Source organism: Malurus melanocephalus, unplaced genomic scaffold (genome assembly GCF_030028575.1).
Source record: "Malurus melanocephalus ecotype Western Australia unplaced genomic scaffold, MMel_1.1 scaffold_652, whole genome shotgun sequence".
Lineage (NCBI taxonomy): Eukaryota > Metazoa > Chordata > Aves > Passeriformes > Maluridae > Malurus > Malurus melanocephalus.
In genome coordinates this window covers 243410-269612 of record NW_026623884.1, presented here as the reverse complement: position 1 = coordinate 269612, position 26203 = coordinate 243410, and the positions used below count along the sequence as shown (strand labels likewise).

General features: G+C 39.8%; 1 protein-coding gene across 1 annotated transcript in view; it reads right to left on the bottom strand.

Annotated features, from left to right (window-relative positions):
- The window catches only part of LOC130583973 (rab effector MyRIP-like), a 165691-nt gene that overhangs the window by 66208 nt on the left and 73280 nt on the right, over positions 1-26203 (bottom strand). The window contains exon 2 of the mRNA XM_057383684.1: positions 18040-18261. Coding sequence (XP_057239667.1) covers positions 18040-18261 — 222 coding nt within the window. The remainder of the gene's footprint in view (positions 1-18039; positions 18262-26203) is intronic.

Here is a 26203-nt window from a genome sequence, read left to right as displayed (position 1 = left end):
TGCAGGTGACCATGGTGGAGCAGGCTGTCCCCTGCAGCCCATGGTGACCATGGTGGAGCAGGCTGTCCCCCTGCAGCCCATGGTGACCATGGTGGAGCAGGCTGTCTCCCTGCAGCCCATGGGGTCCACAGAGGGTGCAGAGATCCACCCGCAGCCCGTGGAGGAGGGAGGTCCCCACGCCAGAGCGGGCGGATGCTGAGAAGGGGCTGTGTCCAGCAGGAGAGCCATGGAGAGAGAGGCCTTGCTCCCGAGATGGAACAGCCTGGCCTTGGGCCTGAACCCAGGGGACGAGGGACCCCACGGTGCAGCAGTTTAGGGATGACTGTCTGCCCGTGGGGGGACTCACGCTGCAGCAGATGCGTGTGGACTGCTGCTCGTGAGAGTGGAACCGTGCCGGAGAGGTTCACAGGGAACTGTCTCCCGTGGGAGGGACCCCACGGCAACGCAAGGGAAGGACTCCTCTCCCTCAGCAGCCGCAGATCGATCCGGTGATGAACTGACCAACCCCACACCCTGAACTGACCAACCCCACACCTGAACTGACCAACCGCACACCCTGAACTGACCAACCCCACACCCTGAACTGACCAACCCAAACATCCTGAACTGACCAACCCCACAGCCTGAAAGGACCAACCCCACAGCCTGTTCACCCTCTGCTCCTTTGCATTGTCGGTGGGAAGGGGGGAGGGAGTGGGGAGAAGATCTGTGTCTTTGAGGGTTTTACTTTATTTCTCATTCTCCTCCTCTGACTTTGTTAGTAATAAATTCACTTTGTAAAAAAGYGGAGCCTCTTTAGTCCATCAAGCGTTTCCTCCCTGTTCCTTAACTCATGAACCCTTTTGTTAATTTTTTTCTTCGCTCTTCTCTGCCCATTAGTGGTGGGGGAGAGTGAGTGAGCAGGTGTTGTGGATGCCTGGCTTTCGGCAAGCATTCTAAACTACGACACTGGTTTACTTTATTTAATAATTAACTGTTAATCTGTTAAGATTACCTGACATCTCCATCTGTTGTTCATTACTCTGATAAACTTCAGCTCCTTTGAATTAAGTGTGTTGTGCTGGGAATTTGCCTTACATTAAATATTTTGAAAAAAATAGCAAGTGTTCTGCAATTTCTAAGGATGAGCCTAAAGAACAAACAACCTTTCACATACATGGAAGCATTAATTTTCTGATTTTTTCCTTGAGATGCTTTGCTCTTGTGTGTGTTGGAGGATGACTTCTAAAGACATCAGAAAGTTTGTGCATTTTAGCTCCACAAAAAAAAAAAGAAAAAAGGAAACCTTGGCAAAATTATGTGAYTTTGAGAAACCACAGGGAAGTTTACAGAGACTTTGCAGCATGGTGTGACTTTGCCAACACACTCTATATAAAAATAAATGYTCACTAAAGCACACGAGCTTGCAAAGGCAAGAGCAGAGCCTGAGTCATCTGCTGTTGACAGATCTCTAAGAACTTGACAARGCATCTCATTTTACTCTCAGGCTTCTTCCCAAAGGGTAACAACCACCTGCTGCTCCTCTTGCCTCGAGTCCCAAAGACCTGTAAGGTTCGCAGAAACAGGCAGAGAATGCTAAAGATGCACACAGGTCTCAACCTAGTAGCACATGAGGAAGACTTCTTTTGGTTTGATTTGTTCTTTTCTTTGCAAAAGGACTAAAGAAGCTGCGGAGATTCCTGTAAAGAAATGTAAGCTGAGCCTCCARGGCAATTTTTGCCTTATTGACCACATTATTCTCAGCTTCTGAAACAAATGAAACAACAGGTTTAACCTCCAGACAGTTCTCTTATCTCTTCTGCAGCGGGACCACAGTAAGTCAGAAGTCTTGTGGGCAAACCAGTGAGAAATCATAGACTGAAAWGAATTTATAATCAATATGTTTGAGTTATCCCTTCACAGACTTCTYCCTTAATCATCGGAAGACATCTCTCACGTGCTCACCATTACAGCCTAAAATCCTCTTTAAACACCTTTGTGTCACTAAAATACTTAGCGCATTAGATTGTGTTTAGCCCATCCCAGCAATTATATTTTTGCAGCCCTCAAGATTCTACATAATGTGAAAAATATTTTAAAGAAATATTAAGAACAAAGACAACTAGATCACTACCAGTGCAAAGAGTGAATGTACTCTACTATCTGATAAAGTATAATGATGGTAAAAGTAACCAGGAGCACTRAGTTTGACCTGAAATGTGTCTTGGGTCAATAATAACCAACTCTTATATTTAYCCTTATATGGGGGTAAAGCTAGTGAAAGGGAAAACAGAAAATTSAAATGTTACCAAGGAAATATAATCAAAGACTAAGGACAAATAAGAAGGTCTCTGGGAAAATGGCTCAAGTTTTAAATAGCAGGTATCCAGCGTAAACACAAAATCACAAAGGAAGGAATCTCTCTGCAGAGTATATTGCATTTTTCTTTGCATTCATTTACTTGCCTGTTCATTTGCTCTGAGTTTTCTCAGTACCTGAACTATTATTTACAAGCTGGAATTCCTACTATTTTTACAGGGTAATGAACTGCCAAAACTGTCTCCAAAAATGTAGATTTTTTTTTTTACCCCTCCTATAGTTTCAACATTTGGGTTCAAATTTTAAGCCTATCTCAATCCAGCATTGCAATCAACAGTCACTAGAAGTAAACTGAAGTTTAAAAAAAATCTGTGAATTTGTTTCTGTTATCCCAAACCCACCAAACTAAAAGGTCAACTTACATCTCAAATAGAGAATGGCAGAARAACCATGTCCCTAGAGGTAATTCCCCATATACACCAAAAGGCTTCAGTGATTTAGGGAAATGGGAAGTCTGAACAGCTTGCTCTGTTCTGTCATTATGCTGTATTATGGAGAGAAATTATGTTGAAATTAGATTAAATTCAAATTAATCAAGACAGTAATAAAATTTTCAGAATATTTACTTCAACCCCTTAGATGTATTTGTTAAATCATAGCAGAAATTTGAAGGATACCTCTTGTGAAGTATCCCTCTTGTGGAGCTCTGCTTCAAATATTTAATTCATTCTAACTTCAATTATGAAAGCACAAACAGTATTGACATAATAACATCAAGTAAATTTCACTGATGATGTTAGTGAATATTTATTTATAGTTCATATTTATTTATATAAGCTAAACCASGACCACATGATCCCACTAGATATATGCATGCTGACTCTGAAAGGCARATTTGGTTTCTGGGTGGTTTTTCCTCCCTTTGACAGCATCACTGTGGATTTTTAATTATCTTAAATTAACATTTCTCATGTCCTTCTTGTAATGAGGCCAGAGAGGYTGTAAATACACCAAAAAGCCATTTAGACATGGTACTTTTACACACAACTAAATCCTTGGCCTCAAAGAAAACACAGAACCTGATGTGGCRTCTTGCAGAGGCTTTGTGTAAGCCAGTTAAAAGGCCCTAAGTATTTTGTGATCTTTCATTGTAAACTTATAAAAACAGGAGTAACTGGAGGAAAATAACCAAAAATTAAGATACCTTTGGAAAAGTAAAAAGCTGGGTGACTCACTTCATGGAGGGAGCTTATCATCTCTGGGCAAAAAAAAAAAAAAATTCTATTGTAAACTCTATTTGTTTTAAAAAAAATGGTACAGCTCCCTGTCATAAGAAAAAGCAAAGCTCATTTAAATCTTGATGTCAGCTTGAATTAATTTATTTCAGACCCGTGGCAATATCCCCTGATGCTGCAGGTTTTTTAATTATTAGGCATAAAAGCAGCAGTCTAATAAATCCCAGCAGTAACGATAACGGCAGAAGCATTTTACTTTCTGCAGATTCTCAGAGGCTGTAAATGCTGCATTTATTCTGAGGGCAGTGCTCAGATCGAGATGAATCTATAGAAGCATCTGGAGACAATTATTCAGCTGGAATTAAAAGCAGAACAGACCTGCGAGATCTGTGCCTGAAAGRAGTAAGCCTTTGTGCTCTGGAAACAGCGCTGTGCCAGCGCAGGGGCTCTGAAGATTTGTCTTGTTTTGGTACACAGAACATTTCACCTCCTCTAGGAAGATGGTGCACTAGTTAGAGCAAGTAATTTTAAATGAGAAAAGAATAAGATTTTCTGTTATCTTACATATAYGTCAAATAGGGAAAAGAGCCAACCAACCAATATGTTGCTGTTCTGACGGGATTAGAAAAAGTCACATTGCAGAGAAGCATTAAAGCTACTTAGCACCTGGTTCCCCACTCCAGATCTCTTTTGATTTGCCACAATCTTTGCTACCAAAGGTAAAAGACATTTTTAGCAGGAGCAAGCCATCACAAAAGCATGGCACTTAGGCTTTCTGGCTTGCCTTAACAGCAACTGCCTAGTAGTGAGGAAATTCTGGCCAATACAGAGCCCCACTGAAAAGCATTCTCTGATTAAGCTAATTCTTTCCCACCAAATGGCGTTGGAGTCTTTTTCTTGCAAAATGTAAAATAACAGAATTTAGGAAGTTCCACTAATAATGCTTAAATAATAATCTCCTCAATGCACAAAGCACATCTGCAGAATGATCCAGACCTTGCTAAAGAAAGGCAAGATTTGYGTTTGTTACATGCTGATTTTCTCTTATGTATGTTATAACAATGGAAGTCAGCTGAAACATGTAGGATATATGATAGCTCACTCTGTATCTACAATCCCCACTAAAAGGAAATTACTTACAGAATCCAAATTCTTCTATTAGGCTCTTATTCCTGGCTTGGCTCCCTGGCTCCTGGTTCACCTTTGTAAACGTCTTCTGCTGGTACACCCATATATGATTTAATGAATAGGATTTGCTATAATTAAAGAAATCCCATTACAATGGACCAGGCTAGTTGTGAAAAATCTCACTAARAGAGAACTTTCAGAGTTTTTTGTATCAGCTGTCCAATTTCAACCAAATCAGCTAGCCCTGGACACAACCCTGAAAAGTCTGTTACTCAGAATGTATGATAATTGTCTATGTGATAACTAGGAGAAGCACCATTTTTAGATTTTTGCTTTGCTATTAAAAAAATTATTAAACCCATGAAATCTAGCAGCTAAAGACAGCTACTACGGAGGAGGTGTTTCCCTTTGCTAAATGTAAAGCTTTATTTTTATGTTTTGTTTTTTTCTGATCAAGATTTCCCATCTGCTATGTTCTCCACTGAGGAATTTTCCAGTGAGCTGTCTTCAGATTTCACAATCATTTGGACAGGAAAGGMTGCTTTTCCCACAGGTGTCTCTCAGGTTCAATTGCATTGCCTTGACCACTGAAAAGACCACACACTGCAGTAACAGCAGTAGTGAATCAAATTTTAAAAGTCTACAGAGTGGGGTGCTTTTTCATCTGAAGGCAGAAACCCCAGTTCTGTGTTCCCACCACCCTTCTGCTTTCTTATAGTGCACAAGGAAGCAAAATYTGAGCCATTTTGATGCTTTTCTGACCATGGACCTACCTTGTGAGTAAAACAAAGTAACGTGCTTTTCTGCCTCAGAAAGCCCTTCTTCAAATTGTGGCCAGAATAAGGCACAGAGTAAATAGGGACATAGCAAAGATAATACAGAAAAGCAGATTGGAGATACTTCTGACAGATGAGACAAGGCTCTGGACTGATGCTTACAGAGGAYAGAGAAAGAGAAAAGTTTTAAAATGTCTGACCTAGTTAAGTGGATGGTGTATCAGTTGTTCACCACTCAAGATACACTAAGATTATCAGAGCCTGGAGCCTTCCAAAACCCTGATTTTCCATATGGAGCCTGTCACATCCATGGTTTTTATTTAAACACTCCAGGTCTGACAGCAAATTAAAAAAAAAAAAAAAAAGTACATATATATAGAAAGTTCACACGAGCTTTATCAAGGGGGTAGGGACTACATTTCTCCCATAATGGAGCAAAAAAGGCAAAGCCAGAGGGTCCTACTCAACACCAGATGGTGAGCACCTTCTGAGCAGGAAGCAGATCCCAGGTCCGCATTCTACTTTCTCACCTGATGAATTCTGTCACCTACCAAGTAATAAAAATATTTCTTCCCTTCATGTACTATAAAAAATATCTATGAGTTCTCATTCTTATCTGTGATATAAGATAYGTAAATACATGGAGGAAACACTCTTTTCCTCCACAGCAGGATCTGTGCAYTAATTTTCTACCTTTAAATAGACATCGAAGTTATGTTTTGATTTGAAGTCCTTCTACCCTTCATAAACCATTCAAAGACATTCAAAATGCACAGAATCAGCATTAGCAACCATCCAGGAAAATKGAAGTGTCCAAATAATTTTAAAAGTCCCAATGATGCCTTCATAATCAAAATGAAAAGTGTGCAAATATCAGACAGCTCATGAGAYTCAACACAATTCAGAAGTCATTGCCTGGCGTCAACAATGAGAATGCACACATTCACTTTGTGTTGTACGAAGTAATTCTGACAACACTTTTCAGCGTAAGCAATGCTGCAATGGCAACTTTTCAATGTGCCCTTTAGTAACTCGAGTAGTACATGTGAACTGAATGAAGCAGAATCTTTGTGTGACAGGAGCTAACAAAAGCCATGAAAAGGTTAAACCACATACTGAAAGGAACCCAGTTTTATAAAATAAGAGAGTTCAGAAGTATTGCTGATCTGTATTTACATTGTGGTAGCACCCATCAGCTGTACTGTGTGCCTGAGATTTGACCCAAATTTAGAGGTGGGGCTCTACACTTAAACATAAAGAAATTGCCATCATCATCTATTATATTCCACCAAAAAGGACCTGGGGCATGCAAAGATTAACATAACTGCCATTAGATAGAGATCATCTGAAGGAAAGCTGGGAGCTGCATCCTGACTTCCAGAATTTCGAGGCAGTAATTTCCTCATAATGCTCTAGTATCAGTAACAGGTGCATTTGAGCAATGGCAGCTGTGGGAAGGACACTGCCAAACTTGGAGCAAACCTTCCAGAAGTGACATATATGCCCATTTAGCACAATAGTCCATATCCCTTAGAAACTCAGCAGATTTAAATAAAGCCTGCAAGGCTCAAGTTCTGTCTGTCTGAGATCAAAGAGGGTTTCTGTCCTGAAACTCCCTCCTCAGTGTTTTTCACGTCCAGATTACTCTAGATGCCATTACTGTAGCTACTCCATGCTGATCACTGGAGAAGCTTATTTGGCATCCATTAATCCTATCAAAGGTGAGCTGCTGCTAAAAAAAGGTATCACAAAAGTGATGTCACTACAGAGAGCTCAAAGTGCATTGTTTAGACTTTACCTCTGCATTTCTCTCAGAGTCTAACTTGCTGCCTTTGCAAGCCCTGCACAACCTGCTAYGAATCACTTGCCCTGTTTCACCTTGGACCTCTCAGCACCAGACAGGAATTTGCTGGATCCCCAGCTACTACAGCCCTGAAGGCTGGCACAGAACCCTGACATGTGCGGAGGAATAAAYAGTGTAAGTTTTCTGGCTGGCTTTCCCCTTTTTCTTTTTACATCTATTAGTGCAACAGGCATATTTTAAAGCCTTTGCCAGCTACCTACAGAGCTGGAGGTCTGTGTTTGCTAAGACTAATTAAGTATTGGAATGTGTAGCTTATGGAGTTTGTGAGGCAGGTATCCGTCAAACCCTTTGCAAATTWTACACTGGAAGTTATAAGTTAGTTAAGTGCTGTTAAAGATCCTGAACATTCCCCTCTAGTGTTACTATCCTTTATGCAAATGGCTCCTGCTTAATTGTCAGTTGGGAATTACAATGACACGTTACATGACTAATTTTTCAAACTGCAATTGTACTATTTCCCCCACCCTCCTCCTTATGCTTTTCCTGTCAATCTCATTTCACTCTACTCTGTTGCCGTTTCTCTTGCCAGAACCACCTTCTTTGGTAGTGACTGCAAAACTTTGAAAATGGAAAATGCTTATTTAAATACATTGCACAGAATGGACTCAGTAAATTATGTTTTCACAGGTCTCAGAAACAACCTTCTCTMCCCAAACCCTATGTAAGACTGCTTTGAAAGCTGGTGTCTCTCAAGAACATTCAATCTCTAATTATAATTTCCATGATGAGAAAATTAGCCGCTGTTGCCACACTAGATTTAAGACTAACAGAGACACTAGTTAAGCAGTTTCTATACTCAGAGAAAGAGTTTCAGGGAGCAATGCTGACACAGTCATGTTCCAAAATATKAGCTTTATGCTGACACAGACATGTTCCAMWATATTAGYTTTAAATAYCTAAYAGCCCTTTGAGCCTAGATGCAAAAYACATTAAGGCRTTTTGTTATAGGTCACTGTGCCAAAGACTGAAAGGCACCAGTTGTAATGTGGTGAGGATTTAAAAACATGTAAGAAAACTACTTTCCCCCCCAAAATGAATGGCTCAGAACTTCTGAAGCACAGRAGGTAGGGTCATTCGAAATGTAGGCCAAAGTGGAGCTACATTCACATTTCCCCACACAGCCCTCTACAGGTTTTTTCTTCCCCAGGACAATTTCCAAAAGCAAGTTTGATTAGAGGTGTGCTCTACCACCACAGACAGAGGCCTGGCTACTGGCAAGTTTGCAGGACTGGGACAAGTCACCATAAATTTTTTCCTTGCTGCTAGCAGATATTAATTCCATTTTCATCTTGCCAGAGTTTGAAAGTGCTTTGGACAGTTGCAACTACCTGAGATGTAGAGAACTAAAGAAATCCCCTAGGTTACAAACTCCTGCAAACACATCAGTGAGACAAAATTACAGCTGTGATTCCTGAAACAATTTCTACCATTTTTAAATGGGTTTCCTCTGTCTCACAAGCATTTATGCAAGTTTTCAYACTCCAGGCACAATTCTACAAACCACTGCAATGACAGCCAGGAAAAACCATGAAGACAAAGCAAATCTGTCATCAGCAAATTTAAAACAACATGAACCATAATGCCTCCATCATCCTATTAATCTCACATAGAACCTCAGAGTGTGACAGATGATGTAAAACAATGTTTCCTAATTAGATGAACAAACTTTCATTCAGCACTTAATTATCTCTTGGGAKCTTAATGAAAAGAGAAAGAAGGTTCTCTCAGTCTGGGGTCTGGAGAAGCACATTACAAATCTTTACATCAGTGGTCAGAAACAGAGATGAAACATAAATGAACCAGTAGGGGCATCTGATTCCCACCCATTGCCCAGAGACAGCATATGCTGAATTACAGCAACAAGCTTTATAGCATATTAGATGTCAAATCAAAATGATCAGGACAGGCAGTATTACACATCCAGCAGCCACACCCACCTCATTATTACCTTACAAAAATTCCTTCCCAAAGCAAAATGTTCATTCAAGATGGCACTGGCCACTCAGACACAGAACAGCCCTTGAACAAAGAGATTAACAAAACCCTTTCAAAAGAGTGTTAGCAACTCCCTGTTGGCATCCAACATCTAGTGACAACAACAACAGTAAAGCCACGCTACGCTGATTCCCAGAAATGMATAGAAGTTTAAAATATTTTGGTGGGGGATAGGGGATGAGGAGAATAGAAGACATATTTCRTATGATCATTTTTATGTTGACCCTCATTATTTTCCAGTTACTGTGAAGAATTTTCATTTCTACTACAACACCTTTCTGATGAAAACAATTTATCAAAGTAAATCTCAAGTGCACTATAAATCCAATACTAATCTGAAAACAAAAGCTTTCTTTTGCTAAGATCAAACAACGCTTTCAAATGGCTCACAGCTTCTGCAAGCAAGAGGGTTCTGGTTTTAGGCAATTTTTATTTAAGCACTGTGTCAAAATTCAATCTTCATTTTTTGAAGCTCCTTCTGCAAAAATAAACTATAAAAAAAAAAGGATAAACCAAGATGAAATGGATGGGGATGAAAACTCAAAAACAGCTTTAGGTCAGAGATGGCCTTTCCACTACATTAACATGATCTTATTTGTGAATACAAAAAAAAAGGAATGAGCTATCTGTTAGCGCCTGGGCTAAAAGGGACAAGATATTTGTCTGGACASCTCTAGCAAAAGATGCAGGTGCGATGGAAGACAGGAAAGTGCATGAAACACTTTTCCAGTACAGGTAACTGGCAACCATCACCATTTATTTCATGATCCAGAAACGTAGGGTCGTATTTTGAAAGCTGAGAGAGTGGAAGACGTAAGATGAATAATTAATTCTCTGACCAGGCTCATGCAGTGCTCATCTGAAATAAGACTTCCCAAAAACCTAGATGCAGAAAAAATATGCTACTGCAAAAAAGTACAAGGAAACCAAATAGTTAATTCTATGCACAAATTTGGAAAACCTTGTTTTTGTCACAAACACAGGGCWATTGCTTTATCCACCTTCCTTTTCCCCCAAGTTACAGAAGCAGGATAAAACCTSTGAATGTAGGACCTCATAGATTTTTACTGGAAACACTAAGCAGCAAGTGCTTCAGTGTCTATTTCATTTGAGAATGGGCCTGAACAATAAAAATACAGAGTGACTTCTTTATTGATGTGGTCAATCTTTTTAAAAATGATAAATTAAATTCTCACTTCAACTTCTTTGGTAACACAAGAACGTCTTAAGACGGTAACACCGCAAACTGCACTAGCATGAGGAAAGACACATTTGTTACTGCCATTCACTGCCAGCGGCTACAAGTTAGGAGGATTTGCAATTTTCTCACCAAGAAAAAAACCCTTTTTCTAACCACAGCGTTTATAATGCTTCTAAGGGTGCCCCCACATAATTGGACAGATGTTCATAGTTAACAGGATAAATCTTTTGGAGAAAAAATAAAATGCACTGAGGAGGCACAGAGCTTCTTTATCAATAGGAAGTAGAATAAAAAATAATACAATTGGGCAAAATAATCTGAATTACTCGAGGACTGTTAAAATAGTCTTCATACACAGCTTACAGTGACAGAGAGAAGCATACAGCACAGGTATAAAATAGTCTTCCCTGCTTGTGTGAGTTGTACAGAAGTTAAATGCATGTGGTGCTTTGGTGGGASAAGACTTCTCCTTCATTGCACACATGGCATCACCTCTCAGTTCCCCAAATTCATAGTGGGCCCCACCAAACAYGAATAGAAGCAGCAAAGAGCGTGCACACAGCCATGTCCCTTGGGGACTGACAGACTGAAGGCCATAGACAGATTTCACTCCTTGAGGTGGAAATGTCAGCATCAGCTGAAGCAACAGAAGGATTTCTGTGCTTTGTTAAAGCTTGGTGGTTGCACATATACAACAGAACAAAACATGAAGACTCACCAAATGCTGAAATAAACATAATCAAACCAGGTGGCAATCTTTCATTAGTGGTGATAAAAAATGTTCAGTGGTACAATGTCTCTGTGAAAAGGGCACTCTGCTCGGCTTAAAGCTACTGCTAGAGTGGTAACCACAGCATTATTTCTTGTTTGACTGCATACATTTTGTGATGAACAGCACATGATGTTTCAGTTGCAGAATTGACACAAGGGAAGTTCTTCCATAAATTGTGCTTGAYACTTAGATTTTCCATCTCAGCTACTGCAAGGCATGATGTTCCCACTTGACACTTAAGTATMCATACTTAAAGAATCTTGTGCAATTTTAATTAGTTTTTAATTYGTCACCTTTGCTGAAAGCCTCTCAGCTTTTGCAAAACTGAAAAGCTAAATAAGTCCAACCTATAATTTGTACRCTGCTTATTACGCAGAAAAACTGTGTTACATCCTTTCATATCCAGCTCCTCCCAGTTTCGCAGTCCCAATATTTTTGCACACCATTTACACAATATTTATTCCTACCAGGGAAAATGTTTAATAGCCTTCCTTACTGTGWCTTGCTGAAAGTAGGTGAAGCCAAACACAGGCTTCATATATAATGATAATTTATCGATTATATAAATGTAATTTATTTATTATATAAATATAATTTATAGATTAACATTGAACATAAAGGTGGTATATTCTACCCTCATTCATTCCCTACCGGAACCCAAGCACTTACATTTCTGTGCAACTGAAAACCACGAAGGCTCAGCCATGCTGACTGCAGCAAAACTCCTCTAATAACAGTACATTAATAATACTTAGCACTTTACAACCAGAGCATTAAACTTTTCAACCACTAACCTCCAAGAGCTCAATATCATCAAATCCATTCTGCACAGGGGGAAACCTGACACATGGAAATTTCCCCAAAGTCACTTGACAGCTAAAAGTGGGATCCAGAGTTTCTAAAAGTGCTCTGATTAGTCCTCCAGGCACTCAGGCACATGTTCACTTCCAAGGCTACTTAAAGCTAGAAAARATTGCCTAATTAGCACTTGTATTTAGCTGTTTTAATAGACCTCTCTTTCCTATTCTCCTCTTGATTTCCTTTTTTAGATACTTTTCTTAAAGCTGAGTGCAGAACTGCAGTCTGCTCTATGTTATGCAAGTTCAGCTTTATTCTGTCTAGCAGAAATGAAATTCTTCACAGTGCATACTTCAAAATAATTAAGACAGATCAGTATAGCAAAAAACTCAGCAGAGATCAACCTGTCAAAGCAACCAGTTTGCACATTTCTCTCTCTCCTCCTCCAGTTAGGGAACAAATGAATAAACCAAAGACTGTTCTTGGCTCCTGTGCAAACTCAAAGCTCTCGCCCTTGCTCTTCAAGGGGAAGAGTGAGCAAAAGGATGTGGTKTCTGTGATCCACTGTGATGCTAAAGCATGGTAAGGACAAGGAGATCAAGCAATACAATACAACACAGAGAGACCGTGGCAGCACAAGGAGGAAGAAAAGAATTTGAAAAGGGCAGCATGCATTTTTGGAAGGAATTRCATTAATTTCTGCAAGTATATACAGCTGAAAAAAAAATTCACTGCAATTTACTTAAAATTAGTAAATCCCTTAAGGACAATATGARCAGGATMATTCAGAGAACTTTTAAAAAAGCARAACAAGACCCATGTGGGTCAAATAAAGACAACATGCACAAGGCAGAATTAAAACTTTATCTTCTCTGCTATGCCACAGAGCAAGTGAACGTTCCTATACAATTCTCTGATCTTAGAAGCAAAAACACATTTCCTGGCATTTACTTGACAATGTCACAGCTTCCAAGCTCCATAGAAGTTCTCACTAATGTCAGACAGGGACCTCAAAGAGCAGAAATAGCAACTGTCACAAAACTATACACAAAGTTCCAAGCTATGGCTGAGGCAGGCTACCTAAAATACATTTCGGCTTCCTTTTGCCAGATGGTTGAGACTGCTTGAAAGCACAACAAAATTGCTAAGCAGCACYGTATCTTCCTTAGTTTTCCACAACTAAGTCCTGAAACTGATCGTTTTGTTACAGCCAAATGCATCGACAAACAAATACAAAGTTYATTTACTAACTAGAAATATTTCTTATCCTCAAATACCATACCAAGGTTTTGCTAAATTTTGGTGCTTTTTTTCTCTTTTTGCCTATAGAGACTGYAAAGAGTTTTACAGTAAAACTGGCATCAGCTAAGCAGAAGAGATGTATGCCTTTGGCGGGCTAACTTCAACTTTATCATGTTTCCACAAATACATGCTTTGTTCTGCTGACATTAAAACACATTACATTGTTTTACAGAGAYCTCCAAACAAAACTATATGAAATATAAAGGTTTTATTGAGGACTGTTGCTGAGGCTGGCAAAGCTCGTTTCTATTTGAAGAGTGTTCTGCCTGCCAAGTGAGCCTAGACTTTTATTCTCYGTTGCAATTTTCATTTTATCAGAAGTATTGCTCCATTTTTACATCACTGTTAATTCCAATACATTCTAGTTGCAGGTAGACTAGACCTTAATACATTTTCTCAAATCTCACTCTGATGGGCATGCAAAACCCTAATGCACATCTAATTAGTCAAAGTCTAACTAAATTTCAAGTTCCAATAAGACAATTACATTTGCCACGGATGTAAATTGTTACAGTCTAGGTATATTCAACCAGGCACCTCAACACGCTCAGAAGAAAATGTAAGGAATAAGCATAGTTATTCAACAATAACTCTGGATTGAAGAACCAATGAATGTAATTGATATACTCTTGCTTTCTTCTTTTGAAAAGCAGGATTTAATTTGGGAGTACAAAAACAAAAGTAAAAAAAAAAAAAAAAAAGAGTGGCTCTCTTTAAACATTCAATTAAATCTGCACTGCAAGCAAGCAGTGTGACAATTTTGAGCCACCCAAAACACTATTTTGATTGCAAGAAGTCTGAGTCTCTGCAGCATGACTGTGTTTTTCACTAGTTAATGACATAAAGGAGAAAAGGATCAGTGACTGGGTCTCTGCCTCTTAACTGTTACTAGCAAAGGACCACCACCACCAAAGCAGCTCTTAGCTGAAAACTGACTTCCTGCAGACCCTCTTACCCATGGCCTGGCTGAAGAAAGCAAAGCAGGAGTCCACTAAGTGATGAACTCTCACCATTTGAGCAAGAGCTTTAAAAAAAAGTGAGAAAATCACACACCAGATGGATGTGAAGGCATGATTAGGTGCCCATGCWCCCACTCACAACAGAGACAGAAATCTTTTGACATACAGATGGTGAGACCAGAGGAAGTGAACCAAGAATGCAGGGGGATTCATGCATGATAGTCACAAAAAGCTGAGATGGACAGCCAGATGTTTGTACACCTTATTTTGGATTGGACTCAGTACACTCATACCACAGTCCAGAAGTAAAACGTGATTAGTTYAGAAAACCTACACAAACATGCATTTTAACAGATTATGCTTTTTWAAAAAAWTATTTTAATTAGTACAAGTRTTAAACTGGAAAGCAGAGTATCACAAGAAGGGTGTTCTGGGATACGGCTCCTTGGAGAATGGGAAAGTGGTCTCAGACATGAAAAGCATGCCCTATTTCTACTAAATGAGCAAAGGACCTCTGTGTCTGGCACCAAAAGGATTAATTCAGAGGGCAAAGAAACTGTGCCTGGAATCTACTTATCCAAGAGGACTTAAAAGGTACAGAGCCTCAGCAACTGCCTAAATACAGTGTCTGATGGGTGTCTAACAAGGAGGTATTGTACAAAGCTTTGGGAGAAACAGAACTGCACTCTACACAAATAAAAAATACTTGAAATGAGGATTATATAATTTTGTCATAGAGTACTTACAGATTAGGAGATGCACATGAGCAAAGAAACCCCTGAGAACATYAATAATGGTATTCAGAGACAAAATCAGAATGCATTTGTAGAATGTGCAAAACCTGGAAAATTGGGAAACTGGAGGAAGGTTCTCCTGTTCCTCACAAGATCAATACAGACATTGCTGCAAAGACATTTTTGAGCATGAAATTCATTTCTAACTTTGAAAAGATGCATTGCAACAGGAAATGTGCTTTAAAAGAACTGAAACACAGAAGTTTTCATCGGCTTATTGATGGGTTTTCTGCTTTCGTAAGAAGCAGAGACTAACTTTTGTGACTAATTTTTACCAATAGTCTATGTTTCGAATGCCGACCTGAACTTTTGCTCTCTGCTAAATGCTAATGTAGATCTCTGCCTTGGAAGATGAAAATCATCTTCAACAGAACAGGTATAGCCAGTCAAACCTTGAAAGACTAACTCAACATGTCAKATCTTCTTCAGTGTCAACATCACCTTGGCATGGGAATCTATSAGGAGGCTGTTTACAATCTACCAAAATTGATGCCACTCATTTGAAGAAGACAATAGGAAATAAGAGAGTCTAAATGAAAGGTTACAGCTCCCAGAAGGATTTTAAATCCAGATCAAAGGGATGTTTATATGATGCATTACAAAAAAAAAAAAAAAAAAAAGAAAAGAAAATTAACCATCCACAAGTCATCTGGTTCCCACATTATACAGGAACTTTTCAGAATTCTCACACGTGCAGATGGACTAAAGGATCACTTATATCTTACAAGTGATTCACCTGATTACGTCTCCTTTATAGCCTTTTATACTGGAGAAAAATTTTTCCAACATCAAGAGAACTTGTTGGCATATTCTATATACAACCTRGGCATCAAACTCAGCGTTACTTGAGTACAGCTGTAATGTGGAGCTGAAGAGCACAAACAGGACATGGTCTTCAGATATTTGTGGCCCACTAGAGCTTGTGATCTATTGTGCAGCAAGATGTGCAGACAAGTAACAGTGAAACCAAGAACTACCTCCACTACTTGTGCTACCTTATCAAAGGAAAAAAATAACTGACACAAGCAGAGAGGAGCTGGGGAGGGGCAGCAGGGCAYGGTCCATCCGAGGAAGAAGTCACTGAGAAGACAACAGGAACTCCCAACAGAGTGTTGTGTTGTCCCCTGTGTTTCTCCCTGGAAGAAACACTGACTGAGATTTAAACCCCCAAAAATTAGAGCACCCCACCACCCCCCAAAACAGCCAAAAAAAGCCCCCACCAAATCAAAATACATCAGCAGTCCCTGAGAAATATTAGCCCCTGCTTTAAGTACAGGGATTTTTAAGTACCACAGTCCAATAAACCGAAACATAAAACAATTAGGAGCAGTGTTAGTTAATTTATTCACTGAAAAATAACTCAAGCTGTGTCTCAGGTCTCATAAATAAAGAAAATGTTTATAACTGAGTTAGAGGTGGGTGACTCTGAGGGCTACACAGGATTRTGGGAAAAACCCTGACTTCAAGGGTCAGAAATAGCATTTTTTATAATATAGCTACAGATTTTTCTTCTGAAATTWAATTCTTCTGAGACATTTTCTGTGGAGTCAGCAAAAGATATTTTMAGTGCAGTTCATCAGCATCCACAGCCCTGGCTGCTGTGCTGCTGCACATATGGATGAACTCAGGATAAATGGAAGAAAGAAGTGTAATATGAAATGGTTGACTGACTCAGGCAGAAACAAGCACTGGCTTCCAGCTCTCTGTGTTGCTGGAAAAGATAGTTCTGTCATTCATCCACCTCCTCACCAGGAAAAAGAGGTTTCTGCAGGTTTTCCAGAGTAAAAAGCAGAGRAGGATCAGGTACCCCAAAGAAAACAACCACCTTCACCTTCAAAGGCTGTTGTTTTGAAATATAGCATTGTCCATCTGGAATCCCTATGATTTTAGGGACCTGTGTCAAAGACCACACACATAATTCACAGAAAGTGTCGGAAAGCTTTAATTTCAAGTGGGCCTTGGTGGGAATCAAGAAGGAAAAATGATTCTTTGGTGAGCACAGGAATACCACAGAGCATCACAAAGGGACTTGTCTGTTGTCTTCATCCTGCACTCTCCACCAAAGATGGAAAACAAACAGCCACCCTTGTCACATATGCTCAGCTGCCTGAGCCACCAATGGCCAAAATAAACCATGAGAAACTGAGTTACTTCATTCACCCTTCTTGTCTGAGTTAAAGGGTCTTGGTCAGGACTACGTCACCACAGCTACGGCGGCTTTTGGAACTTTGAGACAAGGACCATCACAGTCACCATCCAAGGAATGCCCCCTCTGCTAATTTTAAGTGTTTTGCTTTGTTTTTCTGGTGCTATCTTTAAATGCTGGGGCTCTACCCTCAGAAGGATGAGAAAGTAAATCCCTGATACCCTCTGCAAACAGAAGCCCTGGCAGCATAACCTTAACAGATGTTATGAATTATGACAGGTCGCATCACTATTTTCTTTGGGTACTTGCCAAAGTCAGCTCAAGGCATCCCCACCAAKGAGCTGGCATTTAGAAAAGCACTCTAAACCAGTCACAGCTGGATGATCTATTCACAAATATTCTTCCTTCCATTCCCRACCCATCAGGGGGATCAGCTGCCAAACTGTTAAGTGCCTCAGCACCATCTGTGCTCAGGTTCCATTAGTAACCCAGGCGTTTCAGGAGTCCCCAGTCCAGCACCAGCTATGCCCAATCACTGGTTGCTGATACATCAGCCCWGCTAAACAAGCCTGGAAAATGCAACAGGTAACCAAACACTCTTGGAACAAATTAACCTCTGCAAAAAAACAGGCACGTCAGGAACAAATCAACCCCTACAAAAACAGGTACTTCATGTCCTAACCCACCACAGTTCACTACTGACAAACACAAGCAAAAGCTCAGGTTGGGCCACAGCTGCTTTGCACAGGTTGCTGAACAACAGACCTTTACCTTGCTTGCTGACAGACACTGCAAATCCAAGCYTTCTCCTTCTTCTGGTAAGTGCTGCAGCTCTTGCAGATGTTGTACTTGCAGTCTTGGCACTGTCGCTTGCTGTTGATAAGAAATGTGAAAGGGGAACAGCAGCGAATGCAGCAGTGCTCGTTGAACTTCTGCTGCTTGGAAAGGATGCTGCACTTGTTGCCTTCTTCATCCAACTTCTGCTTCATTTCACTGGAACAAAAGGCAAAAGAACAAAAATATAAACAAAATTTCAATGGGAAATATTTCTCCTCTTTCCACATACTCAYGTTCTACTCTTCAAATAACTTTTGCAGGTGTGAAATGAATATGCAAAATGCATATTCTAAATTAGAATTGGGAAGTAAAAACTCCCATGCTCCCTTAGGTCACCCACGGCCAACCCATTTAAACTCTCCCTGAGTCACAAACCAGAGCAAAATTTATTCATTTCCAGAGAGAGAATTCTAAGGAAAGTCAAGTTGCTGCTCCAGGCACTCCAGATGTGCCAAGCCATGGAAGTGAAAATTCAGGACTGCTCTCAGAACCCTTTACAAAGCAAAAAATCAGTTTATGGAAGTCAGAAAGCTTGGTGCACAGTAACAAAAAAATCTTTCTGACCGATAGCTTTGGAAACAAAAAGTTTGCTTTTTTCTGACCCATGGGGTCATATTATTCATAATAGCTCCAATTTGTCAAGTAATGTTAATGACATCCTTTATTTCAGAGAGATTTGGGTGCTTCACTAGTAAGAACCCCTATTAAAACAACTACCAACTGTGAAAGTGTTCGCAGGTGCTCTGTATACAGTTTCCAGTATTCCAGCAGAAGACCTCATTTATTGAAAAAATTTGAAGTAAATTGTGTATGTGCGGTATTAAGTAAATTGCTATCTCCCATTTTACAGTGCTTTTGATATTTGCAAAAGAGGCAATATATTCCATGATAGGAGTAATTAAAAAAGCATGCAGAAAGAAGAGTTGTGAAGGCAGACAAGCCTGCAAACTCATCAAACATTCTCTGACATGTACAGCGAGGACATACCCTATGAGATGGAAAAATTAGAGTCAATGAAAAACAAGTAAAATAAAAGCTTTTAACATAGTGTGCACATGCTTGTATTCATTCTCTCTATTTCTCAGAATTAATGGTGAGTACCTTACTATTTCCAGTTGCTGGTAAAAACCACTTACAAGACTAAAGTAACACAAAAGTCTAAACAAAATTGAGAGGTACCACAAAACAGACTAAGTTGCAAGAAGACTTCGTCATGACATGCTGACTTAAACATTTAAATTAATCTTAAATTAATGTTAATATCTTGCTACAGGGAAAAAAAAAAGTACACTTATTGCATACTTATTCAGGAATTCAACCAACATCATCTGTGAACACTATTATGAGCCAAGCCTGGAATTTTAAAAAGAATCACATAACTGAGCTGTACATCATCTTATTTGCCACTTCYGCCTCAGATTGATAGGTCAAAATAAAACCAGCAAGTTTTTATGAAAGTCTGTCAAGTCAATTTTAAACCTAAATCTAAAAGACAAATAAAGCAGTGATCTAAATTACATAATTTTTGAACTTGCATATACATCATATTTAACCATATTCCCCATATATGCCTTTTATAAATTCAAAATTTGAAAAAAGTGTGTGTTTCTGCTGCTTGTATCCTGTAGAAGGGTTTGACTAAATCAGACTAGGTGCTTAAACAGATATTCTGTGGACTTTCAAGTAAACAATCCTTTTATTTTGGGTTTTTTTTTTTGGTCCAGATGGTAAAATATGCTTGTCTTGCCACATTTTTACAGAATGTGCAAGATGCARAAGGTAAGTGATTATCATGTAAGAGAGGAAATATCTGAATTAYAGAAGTCAAACTGGCTCCCTTGGGTAAACTGATGGAACTATCCCAGAGATTCAATGGGATGGCTAGATTATTTTGTCTTAATCTCCATTGCTCCTTCCTACCATGGCACTACATGGACAATCTTTCCAGTGGAACAAGAGAGGAAGTGAACTGTCTCCATGTCACTCCTCCAACCAAGGCAGGCATGACACCCTGCAGAAATGGAGCGAGACGCAGCATTGTTTCTGCACAGGAGGTCAGGCAAAAAACCCAGTCCCAGAGCAAAAGCCGGTGAAGGTGAGGAATATATGATTTGAAAATTTCTGGCATGGAAAAGTGTTTGGCAGCCCAAGAAGCTGCMATGCTTGCGTCAGAATGGAGACCCCAGGTAGCAGATGCTGGCCTTCCCATAAAATGAGAACAGCTAAGGAGTTGGGGTCAGGAGGAGGGRTGAAAGAAGAGATTTTTGTCCTTACTGAGTTCTATTACCTCCTAGAATCAGTAATGTTCATACTTGGTATCATCAGCCCACACACTCACCRTTGTCATGCTCAGTGGCATTTTGAACCCTCATTAATGCATCAGAGCTCTAATGCATCAGAGCAAGATAAACCACAGAAGCAAAGCCACCAATTAAAGTGCTACAATAATGCTTACAATATAAAACCAGGCAGTTTCACTCACAACAGAGCTAATAAAGACTGATACMTAGAAAAAGCTGAGCACACACTGAAATCTTTTCATCAGAACAGGCATTAATTACATCTCTCTCCTCTATCTGTCTGCCAGTATTCATTACAGTGGTAGAACTCTGTATCATTAAGACATCTGTCTCAGTGTTAAATAGGGCTAAAATTGGCCAAGGGATCAAAAAAGTAAATAGGATAGGGTTGGACAGGCTGGCAAAGAGAAACATGACAGAAAAATCCTCMTTTCCACAGGAAACCAGGCAGAACAATAAAGAAAGCAACGCACATCTCTCTGACGGCTGTAACAAATCAAGGCTCTCACGCACTGCCTGCCAAAGGCTATTCCAGTATCTATAAGGAGTCAAATGGCAAAAGGCACTGTCAACTGGACTTGTCATTAGAAGCCAAAAGGCTCCTCACCACACTCCTTCCTTGGAAGCAAAACATGGGTTCCATATTCAAACATGGGCTGCATAACTCTGGTGGGCAATTCAACCTGCCTGGTCTGAGGAAAATTAGTTGCAGTAAAAAGAGTAGGTACTGGTTTACTCTCAGCAATCCTGAGAAAACCCTACYGGCACATAGTTCCAGGGGCATGATCACCATGAGTGGGATGATTAATGTGGGCTTCCATATGGATCAACTGAGAAAGTTTGTTGCACTGAAATACAGAAGCTGAACTTTGATGCATCTTCAGTTTGAAAGTCTCAGAATTTACCTTCAGGATGCTCATATGGCTTGATGCAAGAAGATTGTAAGAATGTTCTAAGGAAAGGGATCAGCCAAAAACAACTGATTCTCTCATGAAGTGAAATTTGCTTCCAAAAAGGCAACAGTGACCTCCTATTTCTAAGAAGGTCGAACCACCCAGACACTGTTTCCCCCAACTGCACACAGATGAGGGGGCTGGGACAGAGACAAGAGGGAGAATGCTTCTCCCTCTGTGAATGTGCCCTCATGTGTGCTTACCTCTCCAAGGAGAGAATGTAATGTATTCAGAGATTCAGACACAGAATATGTGTGCAAATAAAGGAATACAACTGCATAAAAAATGTCCCCGTTGGGGTAAGCACAGAACAGCAGGAACCACGAATGACAGGATTTATTCACATCACAAACCACAGCTGATGGGGCTCAGCTATTACGGTTATGTGTAACACAGTAATAAGCACCTGTGGAGAAGAGAACTCCTGCTGTTTGAATRAATCTCAGATTGGGTTTCATTTTCTTTCTTGAGTGGTTGCATTTCACCGATTGCTTACAAATTCAAAAGAAACAAAAAATATTCAATAGATACCCAACATGTCTATGACCAAAACCAAGTCAGAGAGCTTTTTATTGAACCAAGTTCCAAACAAGTTCAAAAATATGCAGATGCATATTTGATTTCTCTAGAAGCTTTTATAAATTGATTTACACAGTTTGCATTAAAAAAAAATAATTTTGGTCAGTGTTTTAGGTGATCCTGGCATGCAATTCCCACAAACACTCAGATGAGGAGCACTTTCCATCATACTGTTCTAGATGTGGGTTTTGCTACTWTATTCTGAGGGTGAATAGCTGTCTTTCCCTCATCACCCACTATGTTTTTGTGACTTTTTAAAATATAAATTAAATAGCTTTCATTGGCATGGTTTGTTTCTTCATAGTGTCTGGCAGGTTTAAACACAATTCTTCAATGTTTTCCTGAACAATGCCTTCTCCTCTAATAAGTTTCTTTAAAACAATTGGTATATTGCACCTCTTGAACACAGAAATACAAGCTTTTTTTGAGGAAAGACTTTCTAAAGATTACGTCTTTTTTGGAGGGGTACGATTCCCACCAAGAAGCATTACTGTTWTTAAATATTCAAGGGCTGGGCCAGATGGAGCTTCAACCTCAAATTGCAAAATCAACAGTAATACACATGTTGACAACTTGCCAGAATAAGACAATGCTCTGAAGTTTAAAAAAAAAAAAAAGAAAAAAACAAACTAGAAAGATGCTGATGATGCCTTTAAGAAACTTATACATTCTGCTAAATGTATAAGTTTAGGGTGATCAAACGCTAAACCTCTTCACTGGRTGCAGCAATGGAAGGGAGTCCATAAAAACAGCAGACCACTGTATTACAATATAAAGCTAAAAAAATCCCACTTGCTCTTCATACAACAAAGAGAACAGTTCCTGGTGAACACCTGATAGCTGGCTTGAGCTCCAAGACAGAGTCTGTATACGCAAGTCTGTCCGTCAGGCTGCCCAAAACACAGCTCTTCTCTTCTCTAAGGGCTTCTGAGCTCAGTTATTGGGCTGCACCATCTCCCTCTCGTCTCATACCAGTCTCCACCTGGCAGTTTAAGGGCAAGGTCCAGCTGGACAGGGTCCCATTTGCTCTGCTGCTTTCCTAAGTGATGGACAAATACAATTTCTCCTGCAGTTTAAACACCTTTTATCTTCCCCAGTAGAGGTTAAATCTATTCTAGTTGCCTGCACAGGAAAACAGGAGAATGGAAGGACAGTGTTCCTAGGAGTTACAAAATAATCCCATTTYCTTCACCTCACTCTCTCCTGCTGAACAGAGAAGCAGTGTTTTGACTACAAGTCATCAGACAGGTAGAAACTTCCTCCTTCGGTACTACAGATGACGGCTTCTCTCTCCTGTCCTCCTAATCAAATTACACYTGTTTCATAGAATAAGCTACATTTTATCCATTTGCCTTAGAGCCTTTTTTACTTCAAAGACTAGTGAACACACAGCACATGCTGCAAAGTGGTTTTCTTAGGGGGGAACAGCTTTCTGCTCACCTGGGTAGCTGGTTGTCTTCCTTCCCTGCGCTTGTTTGCACTATCTCGCTTCCCAGAGTGGATCCAGAGCACTCCATAAAGATCACCAATGTCTTAAAACTGGTTTTAATATTAGATTGAAAAATGTGGCTTCCCTCCACAGAAGAGAATGCCTTCAGATACCTTTCTCTTCAGGCATCCTCAACTCTCACCTACATATAACGAGTTCTTGAGGCATTTTGCTTAGCACAAAATMTGGATTTCTGCATATTCTAGAGAGCAGATGAACAAGTTCTGATGTACTCTTTTTGAGTCTTTCAGACAGACCATTTTTACCACTGTACCTCATTTTTTTCCACTCCCACAGACAATCCAAACTTGGGCTAGGAGTTTCCTTGGGCTACAGAAATCACCTAAAAATACAAATTTTACCAGTACCCCTTAAGCTACAGTGTTGGAGGACAAAAAGCTTTCCATATTAAGAGGCTGAAGTGTACACAGTATTCCCATCTCCGTTCTCCTTAAACCTGGCCAGATGTGCACCAGATGCCAGAGCTTGGGTAAAGATCTTTTAATCTGTGGAGAACATGGTTGTCCCTTACTCCTTGACTACCAGTACAATGAGAAGGAGTCACAGGCTGACTGTGACTGAAATTTCTCTCCCATTCATGGGTTTTCAATCTGATGTTCAACATCCTATATTTTGATAACTACAACTGGTTTCCACCTCAGCCCTTGCTTCCTCTCTCCTTCACCCARCCTCCCAAACCTTCAGAAATGGACCAGCCAGGTTGGTAAAATGATGCTAAATTTAGGAAAAACACCCACTGTAAGTTTTATAAGCCTGACTCCTGGGCAGGGATCTGAAAGAAGTAGGAAAAATTGTCAAGAGAGCTGCTCAGTGTTTTATCCCTTCCATGTTTTTTGTGTCTCAAAGTGTGGCACAGTTCAAATACGGGTGAAGATCTATGTTGACATGATCATACACCTTTTCCACCMGCARTGYACAGTGAGAACCAAATTCTCCATCRCTATTTACTCTCTAAGGGTTCAGTGCTAATTTCTTTTTGCTGCCTGTTCTTCTAAAGTAGTTTATTCTCCTCCATCAAAATGGGCATCTAACACAGCTTCCAGACAGTGCTACACCACCGCCCCAACCCTTTTGTTTCTCTTACATCTTTGCTAAATTTTCCCTAGAGTGAAACTCTAAATTTCACTAGAGTGAAACTCTAGTTTGTAGCTCTCTGAAAAAGAGGAGCACAGGACAGGTACCATGCCCCTTTGCAGCAAATGCCAAGTTAATTCATTACCTTATAATCAATGCCTATATTTAGTGTTATATTTAACTCAGCACATGAAACAGTGCTCTACACATTGCTGGTACTATCAAAAAGCCATGCTTAGCACACGTGCAAAGACAGCACTTGCATTTGGCGAGCCTTCGAGGAGCACACATCACTTTAATCTGTTCAGAGSGATGTCAGTCCAGCAGCAGTAGCTGACATTTTTAGGGAGGATTAGRCAGCAGGGAGTGTACCATACATGGGGGTGGAAGTAACATCAAAAACATCCTAAAGCAAAAAYGCAAAACGCAGAATCTTCGGGGGGAGACAGGGGGATTCCAGTGCTAAGAAACTCATAAATAGCTATGAGTAAGTCACTTGTACAAAAATCAGGAAGATGAATATTTCACAGTCCAATTACCTCAACTGCCATTGTGTTCTTTTACCTGAGATCTTACTAGCATATCTTGAGGTTTTTTTCTTCTCCTCAGCTTGCAATTTCTACAGAATTAATTTTTTATAAAATTAATGTGTATTCCTATCAAATCTCACTTTTATATTTTTCTTTCCTTCTCTCTTCAAAAGTGGGAGCAGACAGTGATGATGCTGTATATTTGCTATGCTCTGACCTGGGGACAATCTCTTTCAGAAAATAAAGAGATCCATCACAGTGGAAACACTGTTGATGGAATTTTACCTCTTTTTTTTAAGATTTGCAAAAACTTCTCACAGCAGGAAAATAAATTGCATTGACAYCTTCATATTTCTTATTAAATACCATAAAATAAATGTTGTGAAGACTAACCTGAAGAAGTTTTGTGCTAATCACAGCTGAACCAATTAAACTGCTGACAGAACCAGAAAAATGCCAGCATACTCAACACTTACCCTTGTCAAAAAACACARATCAGYACTGCAGTTGCTAGAGRRASATCCARTCAGCCTCAARAAAAATTGTGGTGCACTTGCCCCARACCWYTATCTTGTTTGTCGTACCAGGTGCTGCCCTAATCTATTAGCAATTTCGTACTGAGGCAAAGCAGTTTCACAAAATGAGTAACCACTGCTGTAAAACTTTATAGAAATTGTTCAAATGTCTATTAGGGGAAGTTTCCTTTTCTTTTGCTGGCACAAGCACTGTCAGTCAGTGTCTATCATGTCAGAGCACAGATAAATGGAATAAACAGCATTATTTCAAATTCCTTCTCATTTTGCAAACCCATAAATTGTCAAGGRACATTGTTTTTAACCCCATTTTCTTTTCTCTTGCTGGATATTACAGGAGCACAGACTGTGCACCACGTTTAACTGATAGGCTTTGCAATCTTCTGCAGGCAAGAGTTGCAGCAAGGGTGAAGCAGGTTTTGAATTATAGAGCAGATATTCTGGGGAGCTCTGGGGACACTGGAGATCTTCACATGAAAGCTGAAATGATCTTTTTCAAGACAGTGATGTGAATATGGACTCCTTTGCCTTCCCATTCTTTTACTGCCAAATGGGACATATGAAAATAAATCTGGGTTTTGATGTACTTTTTTCCTCCTCATTCTTCTTTCTCATCTTC